The sequence below is a fragment of the Etheostoma cragini genome, chromosome 22 (assembly GCF_013103735.1).
Source record: "Etheostoma cragini isolate CJK2018 chromosome 22, CSU_Ecrag_1.0, whole genome shotgun sequence".
Classification (NCBI taxonomy): Eukaryota; Metazoa; Chordata; class Actinopteri; order Perciformes; family Percidae; genus Etheostoma; species Etheostoma cragini.
In genome coordinates this window covers 10,212,904-10,230,944 of record NC_048428.1, presented here as the reverse complement: position 1 = coordinate 10,230,944, position 18,041 = coordinate 10,212,904, and the positions used below count along the sequence as shown (strand labels likewise).

Genomic DNA, 18,041 nt, shown 5'->3' with positions numbered 1-18,041 from the left:
TTTGTTGATGGCAGCTACAGTATCTCAAGTAACCGTCACTACAACCGAGGTATGCAGAAGAGCATCTCTGAGCGCACAACACTTAAAACCTTGAAGCAGATGGGCTACAGAGGCAGAAGACCACACTGGGTGCCAATACTGTCAGCTGTGAGCTGGAAACTGAGGCTACAATTGACACGGCCTTTCTAAAATTGGAAAATGGAAGATTGGAAAAAAATGTTGCCTGGTCTGATGAGTCTCAGTTGCTGCTTCAACATTTAGATGGTAAGGTCAGAATTTGGTGTAAACAACATGAAAGCATGGATCCATCCTGCCGGTTCAGGATGGCTGTGGTGTTGCTGATCATGTCCATCCCTTTATGACAACAGTGTACACATCTTCTAATGGCTACTTCCAGCAGTTTCTCTTAACATGACAATGACATCACTGTACTCAAATGGCCTCCTCCGTCACCAGATCTCCGAATAATATAGCATCTTTGGAATAAGGTGGAACGGAAGAGTCTTATGTGCGGCCGACAAATCTGCAGCATGTTTCCAACATCTTCATCAGCAAGGTGTACCTAATAAAGTGGCCGGTAAGTGTGTACACACTGTGCATATAAAGACTTACACAGCGAGAAAGACAGAGCTATCTGAGGTTCAGCTACTGTGCACCAAGGCAATTTGTAATATAGATTTCCTCTATAGGCCACTGTTGTGTACCATTTACCATTTCAAACACTTTGATTTTTTTTACCAGCGGATAATTCATCTTCTGCTGGTCAATAACAGAGATTGGGACCTAATGAAGGAGTCATAGTCAGAACGACCATCACACTGGTGTTTAAACACTGTTTGGAGACAAATTCATTGAAAAGCTCATCTGTTGTTGAAATGATGGAAGACAGCAGGAATGCAAAGAGGAAATGTAAGGGGTTGTGTGTGATTGCGGGAGCCAGCCAGAGAATACACTAATACAAAGACCTTCAGATACATACATACTGTACACACACTCCCAAAAAGTTTACTACAAATGCAAGAAAAAATTAAACTAGTGCTGTCAGTTAAACGCGTTATTAACGGTGTTAACACAAACCCCTTTTAACTGCATACATTTTTTTAGGCAAGATTAACGTTCTTTTTGTTTTAGCAAACTTTGTTGTGATTTTAATATATTTCAAATTTAACTTGCCACACTGTCTATATTGCACACTGAGTGTTCACATTTAAATCTACACTTGGCAGGGGGTTTGCTTCACTATCATAGAGACTAGATGCTGCTGGCTGTTGTTACAGGCCCAGCATCTGTGTGCAAAAATATACTTAGAAACCCTAGGAAGTCACTGTGCCCAGCCAATAAATAATCTCCCATAACCTGTTGAAAACTTGGACAGAGCCAGGCTATCAGTTTTCCCGTTTCCTGTCTTTATGCTAAGCTAATCTGCTACCGAACAGATATGAGAGTGGTATCCATCTTCTCACTTAACTTTTGGCAAGGAATAGAATAAGCGTATTTCCCACAATATAAAAAAAGAAAGAAAAAAAAAGAAAGAAAACTCTGAATTGAGTCAGAAGTCTTAGAGTAAGGTTGGCTGATATCACAGTTTACAGACTTACAGTAAAAATGTTTTGCTGCATGTCATCCCCTCTCTCTCCAGCTGCTCCAATAAAGGAAAAGCCCTAAAATTAGACTTTAAAATCAGTTATCCAAATCAATTATTCAAAGAAACTATTTAAAACAAACAAAAATAATAATTGAAGTTGTACATGCCTAAAGTTCTTTGACTGATGTGGTGCGTTACAGTTCGTTTGGTTCAACTTGACTCGAGCAGCAGCGTTCTGAATCAGCTGCAGCTGTCTGATTGATTTTTTAGGGAGACCAGTAAAGACCCCGTTACAGTAGTCAAGTCTACTGAAGATGAAAGCATGGACCAGTTTTTCCAAGTCCTGTTGACACATACGTCCTTTAACCCTTGATATATTCTTAAGGTGATAATAGGCCGACTTTGTAATTGTCTTAATGTGGCTGTTAAAGTTCAGGTCTGAGTCCATGACTACACCAAGATTTCTGGCTTTGTCTGTTGTTTTTAACATTGTTGTTTGAAGCTGAGCGCAGACTTTTAATCGTTCCTCTTTTTTTCCAAAAACAACTACCTCAGTTTTTCCTTCATTTAATTTCAGAAAGTTCTGGCACATCCAGTTGTTAATTTGCTTGATGCAGTTAGTCAGTTTTTGTATTTGACTATAGTCCCCTGGCGGTAAGGTTATGTAAATTTGTGTGTCATCTGCATAACTATGGTAACTTATTTTGTTTTTCTCCATAATCTGAGCCAGTGGAATCATGTAGATATTAAACAGAAGAGGCCCCAGAATGGAGCCTTGCGGAACTCCGCACGTCATATTTGTACGCTCAGATGCATAATTACCTATTGACACAAAGTAATCCCTATTCTTTAGGTAGGATTCAAACCAGTTTAGTACTGAGCCAGAAAGGCCAACCCAGTTTTCCAATCGGTCTAGTAATATGTCATGGTCGACCGTGTCAAATGCAGCATTGAGATCAAGTAATACTAAGATTGAAATTTTTCCATTATCTGTGTTAAGGTGGATGTCATTAAACAGTTAACCCAATCGTATTTCAGCCCAAGGAAGCTGTTGCTTCCAACACACAAGAAACGGACATTTACTTTATGCTAGATAACTCCAACACTGGTAGCCATTGCCATGTCTTCTTCATGCAAGACTTGACAGACCTCTGACATGTCTTGCAATATGTTTGATCAGAAATTGTACAACAAAGAAAAGAGGACCAGTCACACAGCGAAGGCAGGGATTAAAGGATTTTCAACAGAAACAGACGGAGAACTCTTCGCGAGCACTGGCTTGGCTACTGACTGACCAATCAACTGGCTTAAGTCACTGTCTTACTGGCCCTGGGCAATAACTATTGTCAGATCCCGGTGCACTAATGTTAAGAGAAAAAAGGAAAGCCGCGTTATGTGGGCTGCATTATTCACAAGGAAAGAGTAAAAAAAAGAAGAGTAAAATAGAGGAAGAGCGAGTGAAAGAGACAGAAATGGCGAGCAAGGAGGACGTATGAAAGAAAGAGAAAACAGAGAACAGGAGAACGCAAAGAGAAAAATAAAGTAACAAAGGGAGTAAGACAAGGAGTGACTTTAAGAAGAATTTGAACAAAATGCAAAATCCAGATCCGAGAGAGCACCACCTTGCACAGAAGCTTAGGACGGAATTCTAAGATGTTGAATCTAAATGAACATCAGTTCCCCGTCCTGGCTTTACCCTTAATTATCCATTCTGTCTTTGTACAGCAGCGGCTCATTTCTGACAACCGCTCTCCCCTGAGACCCCCCCCTCCACCCTTCTCTGCACCCAGCCAGAACATTAGGGAATATCAGAGAATATTACACCCAGGAATTAACAGGGTGGGTAAACCAGGTTTAGGTCCCCTATACACCCCCTCCTTCTCTTGGACAAGATAATCCTGGCTCTAGCACCGGATATATGCCACTAATCATCAAAACGGTTGGGAGGGGGGGGTAGAAGGCAGGGTAGAGAGGAGGAAGGAACAGGTGAGAAAGACCTTGGAGGGCATTGGAGTAGAGGAAACCTTAGTATTAGTATTCCTGTTTATGTACTACAGTAGACCTGGCTCAAACCCAACAAACCCTACGTATAAAAAGAGTAAGGTCAGATACAGAAATCATAACGCTAGCTGGCAGAAGGATTAGACGATAACATGTGGCAGTAGTGGTAAAATTGTTATAGCTTTCTGTGAGTATAGACAGTTTCTCAATGGTTTTAGATGGAGAAACACCTGCTCCAAGCCAATTTAAACAAACACTCGGAATTATTTGCAGAGGCTGTGTCACTCAGGTCAGGTGTGTATTTATTTACCTGGTCCTGTGCATTCTGCGCATCTCGCTCGGCCTTGACTTTGTGATCGACAGCCTGCTGAAGATTCCTCCTGAGCTCTGCCACCTCCGTCTCCAGCCTCACAGCCATTGACCTGCACACACAAACACAACTAGTGAACTTACCACTATGCGAGAATACAGTTAGTTAATAAAAAGAAAAAATCTGTCACTATATTTAATCACTCCAATTTCCTAGATGCGTTTTTATTACTCATTTAAATATTTCCAGATTCATTGTTAGCACGAACAATTCAAAAAACAAACCCATCTGAAGTATTTCATTCCAATATGTGCGAGTGTTTAACGTAGGCCCGGGAAGTGTGAGCAGCGCGTGCGTGAGTGTGTGTGGCAGCCGAGCTAAGGGAATGTGAAGGGGATCAATATGAAGGGGTCTATTCCTGCCACGCAACTGTGCGTCTGTGTGTATGTGAGTCAGTTAGTGTCCGCAAGTGTGTGTGTACGTGTGTGCGAGCGAGTTTGTGTGTGCCAGCTGGCCTGGCTACAGTGAGATCAATACAACAAATGATTACCATTTCCACAACCCTCCGTCCACAGCCTCGCTTTGGCCGCTCAGTGAGCCTCAACACCCCCACAAACCTCCTCCACACACGCATACACACAAACCAAAACAAACCACCCCCCCCTACTCTTGACCCACATCTCAGAAAGCTCAAATAAAATGAAAATTTGAAAGTTAATGAATAGTAATACGTATTTGTCCTTTCTACAAGCTAAAAAGTTTTGGGACAGTGAACTGAAGTTATAGATTTTACAGTTAAAACAAGAATGACTATATAGAACGACCACAAAGTCAGCACTTAACCATTAGTTTTTATTGGCATTTGTGTTAAATTGACACATCCAAAAAATGAATGTTCAATTCAATATCTACCCCTCTCTGTAAACATTACGTACATGCTTCCAGATAATCAATTTGTCAATTGACGGTCAAAAACAATGACAAATCACAAGTTAATACTACATTCTACTTTTTTGAAGGTTGCAACTATCTAACTGTTTTTATTACAGATTAACCTGCAGTTATCACTTCATTTACAATAGGTCAGTGAAAACTGTCCATCACGGCTTCCCAGAACCCAAAGTGATATGTTTAAATGACATGTTTTACAAACCCCAATTTCCATTTATGTGTAAAGAAAGGTTTCACATTTGAGAAGCTGGTAAATTTTAAGCATTTTTACGCAACTAATTAAACATAATTTCAGCTTAAATTTTGAGGCTTTTTAAAAAACTATTTTTTATCTTAATTTGACAGTGGAAAAAAGCTTAGTCTAAACGACACAAAAACTCATATTCATCATAAAATGATATGAGAAAATCAATTGTATCAGTTGTGAGGACATACCCAGCAAAAGCTTGCCAATTTCAGTTAATTATCTAATGATTAATAAAAGATTTAATACAATGTAAAACATATCATCCAAACACAAAGATTCATTGACTAAATGTTTCAGCAATGAATTTAAAAAGGATACTAATGGAGCAACTTGGAGGTAGTAAAAGCTGAAGTAGAACGGCCACAACAAAAAGGAAAGAAAATGCCTGATAGATTGGTCCATGGAGAGAACACATGATAGGATGAACAGAAAGGGAAAGAGAGAGAGAGAGAGGAAAGAAAAGAGGAGAGAGGAGGCATCCTGTGGAGAAAGGAGGGGATTTCCCACAGCACAGATGGAAGCCATTAGTACGGTGTTGTTGCTTGAAAACCTCTCATGTCTTTGCACTTATTAGATAATACTGGGTTAACAGTAAACAGCATGATTCTGCAAATGGATATTATATGCAGACGCAGCGATTGTTTTACCATTCACTACCTAAAATTGGTTTAAATGTGATAAAATGTAATAATTCAAAATGTAACCTATAAAGTCTCCATGCCGAGTTTGAAATTGTCGGCATGACGATGAAAATGTTCCATGGCTCAAACTTAACCGAAAAACTCCCTGAGACAGAGACTGTTGCTGTGAGGTCATGTCGAAGCCAAAGCCACAACCACAACTATGTGCGCACAAACAGACGCACACAAACACCCACACACACTCTACTGGGTGATACATGCTTGCTGATGTCATCACCGCAGCTCTGGTGACCCAAAGAGGTCAACCGGGGGTCTCGCCTCTGAACTCCACGACCTAACATCTGTCCCATCAATTAACATTTGGATATTTCTGTTATTCTGTTTGATTCACGCAGGAACCAAAAAATAAACACAAAAACAGAATTTGCAGTCGGGATATCAAATAATAAAATGAAACATAGAACCAAAAGTTAGGCCTTTTGCTTTGAAAGACTCTCTTAAACAATGTACGTGTTTAGAGCTTAGGGCTGTTCTGTTCAACACATGTTCAGTTAAATGGCCTACTGTACGCTGCACGTAAAAAAGCTAAATGTTTTTGATTACTGAGCTTACACAGGGGACGATGGGAAATGGGATAAGAGGGGAAGCTTCTTTCCCTTTCTCCCTCTTTTCCTTCTTACCTTATTTTCTCCTCTGCTAGCTTTCCCTCATTCAGGCACCCCTCCATCCGCCTCGCCTCCCCTGCACGGGCTGCCAACTCCTCCACTGAGCAGGAGAGAGAGAGAGAGAGAGAGAGAGAGAGAGAGAGAGAGAGAGAAAGGGAGAGAGAGAGAGAGGGGCAGAAACGTGTGAGATAAAGAGCAACAGTTCATTTCAGACGTTGGTTAGAGAGGTGGTTGAATTCAGACAGAAAAAAAGCCATTTTCCAATTGAGATATTATATTCCCAGGTAGCTCTTGAGGCTGAGTACATTTACGTTTTGTAATGTATTTAAAAGAAAAAAAATATGTAAAATAAGTATTTCAGTTGCTCCAGCAGACTAAGGTTAATAGAGTGATTTACAAAACATGCATACAGAAATAACAATTAATTCTTTTCTTTTTAGTTCATTTCAGCAAGGTTGGAAAATATGAACTGTGAGCCACCTTCAAAGCAAAACCCAACTCTGAATGCCTTTCAGAGGCACAGAAGGCAGAAGTGAAAGTATAGCACCGCATGCACGGAGCAGCAGCCTCTTTTGTTGAGACAAAAGGAGCGCTCCCAGACCTCGTCAATAGATGGCACTCTTTACCTTGAGCAAGCCATCAGAGCTCGCGCTCCTGACTGCATCCCTTCAATCACATTCCCTTTTCAGCCGTCTCCTCCGTCTACATGCAATAAAACGCCATTGTCCTACACTTAGTAGTTTAGCACATTAAACGGATGCATAATAAACCACTAGTCAGGTTCCCTTTTCAGTTTGAAATGAAAATTTTGGATTTGCTTCTTTTCAACCCTCTTTTTTTGTTCTGTGTGTTTTGTGAGTCAATGTGTCTTCATAGCTCTTAAAATCTTTTCAATAAATTCAGAATTCATTGAAGTTAACATAAACTGTCAGCCATCGGTGGCCAAGGCTAGTGAATATTGAGAAGGTGTGTGCGCTGAATATGTAGAGGCAGAGGTGCATGCACTCCTGAATATGTGTATGTGTGTGTGTCTGTGTGTGTTGAACATTTACAGGCTGGACCAAGACTTTGTGTGTGTGGATGTGTATTTGAGTGAAATAGAAATAGAGAAATATTTAGTGTATTGTTGTAGTGCTTTTAGGGCCACGCAACACGCTGTGATGGTAGTGGCGGGACCGAGTAGGAGGGAAGCTAAAACCAATACCAGAAAGGAGGAAACAGAGAAAAGAAAATCTACATTTAATAAAACTATGATTAATTTATGGCTTTGCAGCATCCAAACTGTTTAAACTAAAGCCCTAGGAAAATTGAAGCGGCAACAGGAATTACTAAATATTTAATGATGCACAAACACTTTTATTTGTGTGTGTGTGTGTGTGTGTGTGTGTGTGAGAGAGAGTGTGTGTGTCTGTGTGTGTGTGCATGCGCTCCCTACTGTGGCTATTTCACTGAATCTCAAGGTGAAAGTTTGCTATGAATCTCAATAATCAATGTGAGCAGAGATGTACAAACTTGAGATGGGGATCACATTCACATTCGAGGCATTAGTTTTGAGGTGACCTTCGTGACATCTCCCACCAGGGGAGACCACAGAGAGAGCAATTAGCTGCAAAGACTGACCGTTTACACAAACACCCCTATTTGCACCCAAACACACACAAGCAAAGGCACACACACAGCCTAAACACACACAAGAAATTAAGTGAAAAGACAGACAGCCTTCTCTATAACTTAACATTTCTACAAATGTGAAAAAAGCTAGACACACAAAAGTAGAAAAGCAGCACACATACACAGAAGTTTACTTTAGAAAAAATAGATAAAATGTGTGGAATATTTAGCTTAGTTTGATGAACAAATGCAGCCAACTTTTTCCACATTAAACAAGGATCCGCAGAGGATTGTGGATTTCTCAACAATCAATTCTTCTTAATAGCTGAAAGTAGAATAGTAGTTCATTTTTGGAGGCCTGGGGTCTTTTACAACTGGCTTCATGAAGTTATGACATTAGTCCACAAGATCTTGGGCCTCTCCCTTTCTTGACCTTTTTATACTGGCTTGACAATTTAAAGTATGACATTAGTTTATAATCTAACTCTCTCTCGATCTCTCCCTCTCATTGGCTTCATACGAGCTTCAAAGCCCATCACACTGCATCGGCTTAATCATCTCAGATCTGCGGTCAGATTACGCTGCACTCACAGCTAACCTTTAACATGAGAGGGACGAAAACCTGGCTAACCCTGAATCAGTGGTTGGGGCACGGCTGGGCCCTGCCTTGCCCTCATAAAAGCTTCATAAGGCTTCATAGGGGCTTCCTTTGGCTTTGTTGGGGGATTCGTAGCGGGCTAAGGTGCTCCCAAGAGACGTCCCAAAGCCTCCCAAGACTCTCTCTCTCTTTCTGAAGTTTCATGGGCTTGCAACACTGCTTTTGGGTATAAGCCAAAAGGTGCAGGCGCACAGCCGCACACCATCATGCACAAAAATACACCACAAGAAAAAAGAAAAATTGTATGCACACAACCGTGAACACTCACACAGACAAAGAATAAAACACACACACACAGAATCTAAAACTCACACACACAAACACCCCAACACATTCCCCTCTTGCTCTCTCCTCTCCGCTTTATTTACAATCCTCTGGCAGCGGTACAAGGGCCCGGGGCTATAACACACGGCACCTAATGCTCAAACTGCCAGGTAATCTCATGTCTGACATCCCCCTTTGATAGAAACTGATCAATAGACTCTTGTAAAGGAGTCATTTTCTCTGATGTTTTCTCTCTCTCTCTCACTCTCTCTCTCTCTCTCTCTCGCTCTCTCTCTCTCTTTCTCTTTATTAGCCATACATTTATAATTCATATTTTAGCGGGGCTGAGTTTGCTCTGAGACAAAGGGGAAGGGTGGGGGGGGGGCTCTTTGTGTAATAAAGAACAATGGTGGTGAAATGATGGGGAGAAATGCCAGTGTTTGCTGCTGGTTCTGGTGAACAACAGTTTTGGGGATCGATAGAGTGTGAAATGGGATTATAGCTAGTAATAGAGGTGAATTGGAGGAGAGAGGCCTGTGCACGTGTGCGTCCGGGGATCCAGATTGGATACCAGCACACACACATACACGCACACTTTTGCGCACACAAACACACGCACAATAATGATTTCATCATCTTTAGGCAGATGAACATCAGCAGCACAGAGGGGTGGTAATATCACATTTCTGTTTTTGTGGTAGTGTGGAAATATGGATATTATGTTTTTGTTTATGCTGTTATTTCATTTGTTGTCACACAGCATCACATTTATTTCACATTACGGCCAACCTTACAACGCATCTTATTTAAGATGTAAGATGAAACTATCAGCCATATTTGAATATTTTAAACATCCATCCCCGCTTGAATTTCACAGGTAAGTGCTAAAAAACAGACGTTTGGGATAAACCACATACAGTTTCCTAGGAATCTGATTAGTAACCCAGTCTTAGTCTAGTCTACCTTTCTATTTGTTGTCTCTACAAGTGTCTTAGAGTTTCAAAAAGCATGCCACAAATCTGTTCCCACCTCAGTTCAATTTACCCATATATATACCCTGTAAGTGCTACATCGCCTACATAAATATATGTACTGAACACAAACTGGCATTCTCTTAACACCATGTGTAGTTTTTTTAAGTGTTGTGTGATATACTTAGAGTACTTAGAGACTCACTATTTTGTAAGAAACTAAATCTACTGAAGTGAGAAAATAAATGCTGTCAAAGAGTGACAGTAAATTTGACACATACAGGCATATGCCAGGTTTAAGAACTTTTTTTTTTCCTTTTTAATCACCCACTTCTTTCCCGTCTCTCCTGCCACAGTCTGATTAAATCCAGCTGCCTTCAGCCGCTTCAATCTCATCCATATGACACATCCCCAACTCATCCTCCTATCCTCTGTTTCTTTCCGCCTTTGACATTCCCTCAATCTGGCCACAGAGAACTTTTAATATAATATCCATCACATAACTACTAATTATGTGTGCGCGCAGTTAACTGCAGGATTCATGTAACTTGTTACCCATCTCACAGCACCAAACAACTTTACATGTAAAAATGCTCTGATAGACCATAAAGAATGTCAATTCCATAATTATTTAAACATCAGCTGTAAAAATGATACTCTGTAATTGTATAGACATACAAAAGAATTGAGACACACAACAGGATATCCATTTAAAAGAAACTAATGGCATAAAGTAATAGTCTGAAATATGTGGTTTTGATAGAAGTTAACTTTGGTCTACTCCTGTTTTTTTTTCTGTTTTTTTCTTTTACAGTATACCTCTTTGTGTTTGTCCACATTGTTCCAACAATCTGCATTCTAACCTGTTCATTTTCACAATTCACTCCACCCAAAACCAGATCTACTGTTATCAAGCAACAATAAGAGCTCATCTTCACTCAAGGCAAGGTTTTTATATTGCAGAAAGAACCTCGACAAGGGCTTCATGTTAATAAAAAGGCCTTTTGTTCACGCCAGTAATTTCTCAAGCTGACTCCTCACCCAGTCTATTCAGGCTACTGCTATATCCAGGTAAACAATGCCCCCTTTGTTGTAATAATGCATCTTTATTCTTCTTAAGTCATTACAATAGGCTCTACATTGCTGGATTGTGTTTGCTGAAGGTAAAAGCGGAATAATATGTGGTTTTGTGTGGCGCGTAGAGTTGAGGGAATGCGTTTTGATCACAGACAAAGGCCAAGCTACACAGCGTTGTCCTTCTGTCTCTATCTTGTTAATGAGCAGTGTTCACCGAGCAAGCCAGTCACTGTCTGCTACAGATAGACCTCAGATTCATCTCTCTGCGGACAATAGGTGGATGTGTGTGTATGTGTATTTGTACCTTGGAGAGCAAGTGTGTATGTGCTAATTAAAGCAGTGGGAGTTGGGAGAAATGGCTGTGTGTGTGTGTGTGTGTGTGTGTGTGTGTGTGTGTGTGTGTGTGTGTGTGTGTGAGGTGTTTGCCTGGCGTGGCCGTAGAGATGTGTACGTTAATTCTTAATGAGACATTTCTGTGCTCAGTGAGACCCAGACATCCCCATTTCTCCACTGACACACTACTACAAAGGCCAGCATCAGGCTTGTATATATACACACACACACAAACATACACACACACACACACACACACACACACACACACACACACACCAGATCATTACCATACTGCTAAAGCAGTGTGACATTAAATCAAACCGAGTGTGTGTGCGTGCGTGCGTGCGTGCGTGCGTGCGTGCAGCTAGCAACCGAATCACCACATTGCTTTACCACTGCTGAAATTTGAGCTAACTGAGCTAACAGCCGTGTTGCTGGCTCAAAACAAAAGGAATGCCACACTGAAAAGCTCCTCCAGCATCCTATATTCTTCTGATGGGCTATATTACCATCAACAAAAGCAGGGAAACTAGTGGATCAAACAATAAAATGTGATACAACATACATTTTTACATGTCACATGTGGTTTCATTTAAAAAAAAAGGGTATGGTATGGTTTACATATGTGTTGAATGGATAAATGAACAAAAGAAATGAGTATGATTTATTGAGTGGTTGCTACCTGTCACTTGCAGCTGGCAGCGTAGCTCCTCCAGCTCTTGGCTCAACTGCCTGACGCAAGTGCTCAGACTCTGTTTCTCTCTGATGGCACTCCTGATCTTCTCCTCCTCCTTCAATAACTCTATCTGAAGTCTTTGCACCTCTCCACTCTGTGCATCCACCTCGCTGCTCCTTTTCGCTGCCTCTCGTCTGGCCTCCTTCAGCTCCTCCTCTGACTGCCTGAGAAGTGCCACATGTACCTGCGGAAGAAGTAAGGGCCAAGAGGAATAGTGAATGAGTGACTGTGTGTTAATGCACAGATCAAGCATCTTGCCAGATTGTGTCAAGAATGCACTTCACACTTTGCATACAAAACAATTGGTTTTATCCATGGAAAAAAAACCTTGACTGAAACTATAAAATAAAAAATATATATTTGTCTTGGTCACACAGCTAGAAAAACAGAGACGTGGGTATTTGGTAGCACGTCTCAAATGCAAATTTCAAAACCTTGTCCGAGCTGTTTGGCATAGGCATATCTGTGGTACTAAGGGGTTTTGAAGTCATACAGTAGGCAACTCTACTTTATTGCAAAGTTATTTAAAAGTCATTGACAGCAATTATAGATGGATTTATGTTCACATATCAAACGTTGTATGGTCTTTAGACACGTGTGCCTGAGTTTACACAGATAAAAATCTATATTGGCAAATAAAATACATTAGGTCAGCCGCCATTGGCTGGTTGCTGAATTAAGCCTACGTCATTACCACTAAACACTTGACAACTTTACTGCTAATTTCTTCTCCGCTCCATTATCCAACACTTGTCTGCTCTGAGTGCATGCACAGTCACTCTTTGTCTCAATGGAATATTTCTTAAAGGACATATATACATATGTCTTTGTAGGACACAGACTCATTATGTCATATTCCACAGGGAGTTGGCTGGATAATTGGACAAGACCTGAATGCATGAAGAGAATATACTACAGTTGCTTGTGTGTGTGTGTGTGTGTGTGTGTGTGTATGTATGGGGATAAACGTGTGTGCATATGATCTTGGTAAGCATGACATCACTTATCTATCGCTTGTATGTGCCAGAGAAAGCACAAATTAAAGTGTAAAATCAAATGTTCCCACTTGCACCTACAGATAAGACCACACACACTGTGACTATGATTGCCAGCAATGTTGGCACTCTGCCAGGCTACAGTCAACACTGAGTAATTTAAATATTTAGTGTCCCATTGAGCCCCTAATTGGAGTCAATTTCACCAGCCTTGGCACGTTTGGTGCTTTAATTAATGGCGAGGCAATTTGTTTATGCCAGGCAAGCACTGGACAATCACTTGGGTGGTTGGTGGGTGGTGCCACTGGAGGTGGGTTGAGTACTCCTTTTTGGAAATCTTCAGCCCATGTTCTTAGCCTTACATGCATGCATGTATAGTCAACATTTTAGGACAGTGGATGAGGCATAAGTAGACAGGTAAAAGGGTAAAAATAACAAGCTATCTCTAAATTAGAGGACAGGCAGCTACACATTACTTTAATACCTTTTGGTTGTCAGCCAGCTCAAGCTCCAAGCGCGTGACTTCCTTTTTCAGACGCATGAGTTCCTGTTCCAGCTGGCCGCGATTGCTCACGTGTATATGGTGGGATGCAAGAAGACTTTGCTTCGGACCTATTTTTTCCTGGGCTCTGTAGGGAGCAGAGCAAAGAGTGACTGACCTGTCGGACCTGCTGTGTAAGGAATGCAGAGTACCAATGAAAACGGCGAACGAACAAAATGTCTACAAGAAAAAATTAAACCAGATAACAGATTAGCTAAATTAAAAGAAAATGATTTGACTAGATTATGTTAAATTTTCCATGTGACATATAGTGTGCTGCTGAGGGCCACTTGGCAATCAGCCTGTAAAGAGAATGAGGAGGGGGGGGGAGGGGCAGATGGGAAGGGTATGAGAGGAGAGACAAGGACAGGAACCGGGATCAGGAGGAGAATGAGAGTTTTATAGACTCAGTTATTACTGTCTCTCCAGCTCTGACTTCATCTGAAGGATAGCCTTTTCACACTCCGCAACGCGCTCAACCTGCTCTGTGCAGCACTGAAAGACACACACACACACATACACACACACACACACAAATGGAAGTGCTGTAATGTAGCTTCATTTAATGTGAATGCAAATTTGAAACTAACATGTACATATGTCTAACTCAGTATTCATATACACGTACCTGAATACAGAGATTTATTGTAAAACACATTTAATCTCCCAATTGTTATCCCTGAGTACACAATATGTTCTAGTGGTTTAGTGTGATGATAATTTTCACATCTGTTATGTGTAACCTTAATGTGTCCAACGTTACAATGTATGACCTTACCTTCTGTAGCTGCTGTTTGTGTCTTAACAGGCTGATGTAATCCTCGTCAGAATGAGAATGACTCTGCTGAAACAGCCGTAGGTCACACTCCAACATCAGTTTCTATGAGAAGAGAGAGCAATCGTAATCAGTAGAGAGAAAGAAGAAACATAGTTATGTCAAAGAACTAACATATTTAACTTGCTTTTAGGTAAGCTTTTTTCTTTATCCGGATCCCAGTTTGCTTCTATAAAATGGTCGCTATTCTTTCTACTTCAAAATGAGCCAAGTGTAAGAATCACAAAAATACTGTCTCACAACAAAAAAAGACTGCGAAACAGCTGGGAGATTTTACTCAATCATACACTAAAAATGCAACAAAATGCAAACAAGTGATCTAAAAAAGAAACAACAATGACTCATAAAAGCAAAGACAGAAATGGGTGCATTTGTAACAAATTGCCTTTCAACAGACTATATGCATTTTGGTTTGCTATAAAATGACACTCATTTGTGAACTGATGTGTTGCATCGCAGAGCACAGAGACACATGGCCTTGATGTTCTATGCACAATTGACAAACTCCAACACAGCTAGCATAACATTAACAAGTAAATGTACTGTGAGAAACTACAGTAGGCAACAGGTACCTGAAGATGTTAGGAATGTTCTTGTAATTGCAAAGGAATATCTCATTGGGGGGGGGGGGGGCTTGTAGCTCATTGTGTTTTCTAAATGTATCACTACCCTCAATCTTAGTCTATTAACTGCTGCCCTTTATATAGATAAAGTATGTAACTAATTCAAAAGTAGACATCTTTGTAGGGAAGGAGAGAAATTCAACTTGTCTTATACTATTCATCTTTACCTAATAGTGAAGTATTCCCTGGTCAGAATACAAATGAAAAGAGATAGCATTAAGATACTATACTGTGTAAGTAATTGCTCTTTTTCCATCTGTACTTAAACATGAAATTCTTTAACTTGTACATTGGTTTGAAATACATTTTTAACAATTTAGATATTCCTTGTAAACAGGGAATGAAGACATTAGTGATTTTAGGGTTAGCTGAGCCCTACAGTGGCACAAGGTAGAGAATTAGCCAAATGTGAAGCTCCATAAGAACTCCTAACCTTTTGATAGGCGCCTCACAATCAAAGTCATTAGCCAGTGTAATAAAGGGCCTCAGATACAGCCATTCTTCAACAGCCTAACTCTTTTATAACCAACAGATTAAAGTTGATTGGATTAAAATGACATTCTGCCCGTCTGACCTTGGCGGCAGCAGTTAAGTTCAACCAAATTAAATTTCTCCGTAATAAAGATGATTCATTTGTTGCCTGACGTAGTAAATATAAAACAGAAAGAAACAGGAGACAAGATTAAGTGACACACGCCAGTGCACGCATGGACACTTGTACACAGGCATACACAGTAGTGCAAAGAAAATGCACACAAAGGCCCATGTGTGCCCTCACAAAAGATTGATGGATCATCCCATCACCTGGAGGAAGAACACAGAGACACAAATGGGAGTTAACCTGAACACTGGTTACACAGTCCAAATCCTCTCATTGAGAACTCTGGTGAGGTCACATGAAAACTCCATCCTTAAAAAAATACTGTACATACAACCACAATGAAGGCTGAAACAATATTTGTGTCTTATTTTGAAATGAAAGACTGCCTCAAGTGACTACTGGTCTGCTCCGTTTCCACTGATTACATTATTACATTATTAGACCCAATGAAATACACAGTTTACAGTTGGTTTAAATGATGTAGTAAAAGAAATATTCCAAAATCATGAGTGGCAAGAAGAACTCCTGTGAACTAGAATTACCACATTGTGGTAGTATGCCTCCGCCAACCAGTCGAGCTGCAGTTCTCATCCATTTCTGTCCAGACTGATACAATGTATCGACAACTTTGAAAGAATTCAGTAATAAAGGTACTTTGCCAAAATGGAAGTTATCACTATATTGACATGTATGATTCCAGGACTCAAAAACATAATGCCGCAGGCCAAGACTGTCGTTGACACGGAGGCATAAAAGAGGATATGACTGATACAAACATATCTCCACAAACTGAGTCCTGTATGTGTCTGGATTTTTTAGGTCTATGTTGTTGTTCTGTCTACATATGCTGCTGTAATGTGAACGTGTGCATCCTGACCTGCTGTTTGAGTGTATCCGCCTGCTCCTTCAGGCATCCTAGTAGGCCTTGAAGATGGTCTGCTTTTTGTTGACTTTCCCTCAGTAGATTCTGATTGGCCTGGAGCTCATCCGTCAAGTGGTCAAGAGCCTCCTGTGAGTCCTCCCACTGGCCAACCTTCTCCTTGTAACGCTGCTCCATCTCAGCTAGCTCTTCCATCACTGAATGAGTGGCCAATTGGGACTCTCTTAGCTGCCAATTAAACATAGTGAATAAGCCAATGGGAGAAATCTCTTCATAGACACAGAGCTTGCTAAATGCAATAATGGTAATTTACTGTATTAATGTACACAACGATCTACCTGTTCCTGTGAATACTTTAGTTCCTCTTCCAAAAGCTCCACCTGCCCTTGCACCCTATGTACCTTCTCTATTGCTGCTGTGTACTTTTGTCTAAAAATGGCTACTGTTTCTTTCTGCTGCTGGGCTTGTAAACTGGCATCATTCAGCTCCTCTGTGGCTCCTTTCAGCTGCTGATGAAGAAGTTCCATCTCAACCTCCTGTTTCTTTAGCTTCCCTTCAAAAGTCTCGACCTGCAAGCAAACACAGTAAAATGAAGCACAAATATTGATGGGACTAAAGCACTGCTCTTTATTTAAGCGGAACAACTGTAGCCTGAAGGCTCAGCTCAGTGACCAAAACGCTGTTACATTTAAAAGGAGAGTAGCATTTGGACTACGTTCATGCATAGGTGGTCTTGAGAAGATTTACAGAAGAGCTGCCAAGTGTGGAGAGTTACTGATCAAATGTGTTGCAAGCAGTAGGGCACCTTTATGTAAAGAGGAATAAATAAACGTCATGATAATGCTACAAAACCAAAGCGGATACTTCATCATGGCTGAATATGCCTATAAATAATAAAAAAAGACACATATTCTAGTTTATATTACATGGTGCAATATTATGTTCTGCTCTACAGTCACCTCGCTTATAATGAAAGGGGAACCCAGGAAGTGAAACCAGGCTTAATCCCGGTGTTACACAAGGAATCCTACCGTAGCTCACCTTTCAAGGGAAGAGGTTCAGAAAGTTAAACCCGCTCTAACACTCATCTTGAGTTCATCCACGTTAATCCCGCTGTAATCTGGATCAGAACATGAGGGTTTATGACTAATGACAGCCAACTAGTTAGATTTCAGTGGTTCACCTCAGCTTGGTTTAACCAGGGATTAGCTGGGCCCATCTAGGACTAACACTGGGTGGATGGCAGCATGACCGGGCAGAAAACTTGCTAATGCAAAGGAAATACACACAAACTAGAGGAACTTTTATTCTCTACTTTAAAGTAAGAAAGATGTTGTGTTGTGTGTGTGTGTGTGTGTGTGTGTGTTCTGTATATATATATATATACACATATATATACACATATATATACACATATATACACATATATATATACACATATATATATATACATATCTATATATATACATATATATATATATACATATATATACATATACACATATACATATAC

General features: G+C 40.5%; 1 protein-coding gene across 1 annotated transcript in view; it reads right to left on the bottom strand.

Annotated features, from left to right (window-relative positions):
• The window catches only part of LOC117938046 (trichohyalin-like), a 100,071-nt gene that overhangs the window by 21,967 nt on the left and 60,063 nt on the right, over positions 1-18,041 (bottom strand). Inside the window, exons 14-21 of the mRNA XM_034862375.1 lie at positions 16,867-17,097; positions 16,526-16,756; positions 14,368-14,469; positions 14,008-14,084; positions 13,533-13,677; positions 12,000-12,237; positions 6,416-6,500; positions 3,897-4,008 (exon numbers count right to left, since the gene is read on the bottom strand). Of these exons, the coding sequence (XP_034718266.1) occupies positions 3,897-4,008; positions 6,416-6,500; positions 12,000-12,237; positions 13,533-13,677; positions 14,008-14,084; positions 14,368-14,469; positions 16,526-16,756; positions 16,867-17,097 (1,221 nt within the window). The remainder of the gene's footprint in view (positions 1-3,896; positions 4,009-6,415; positions 6,501-11,999; positions 12,238-13,532; positions 13,678-14,007; positions 14,085-14,367; positions 14,470-16,525; positions 16,757-16,866; positions 17,098-18,041) is intronic.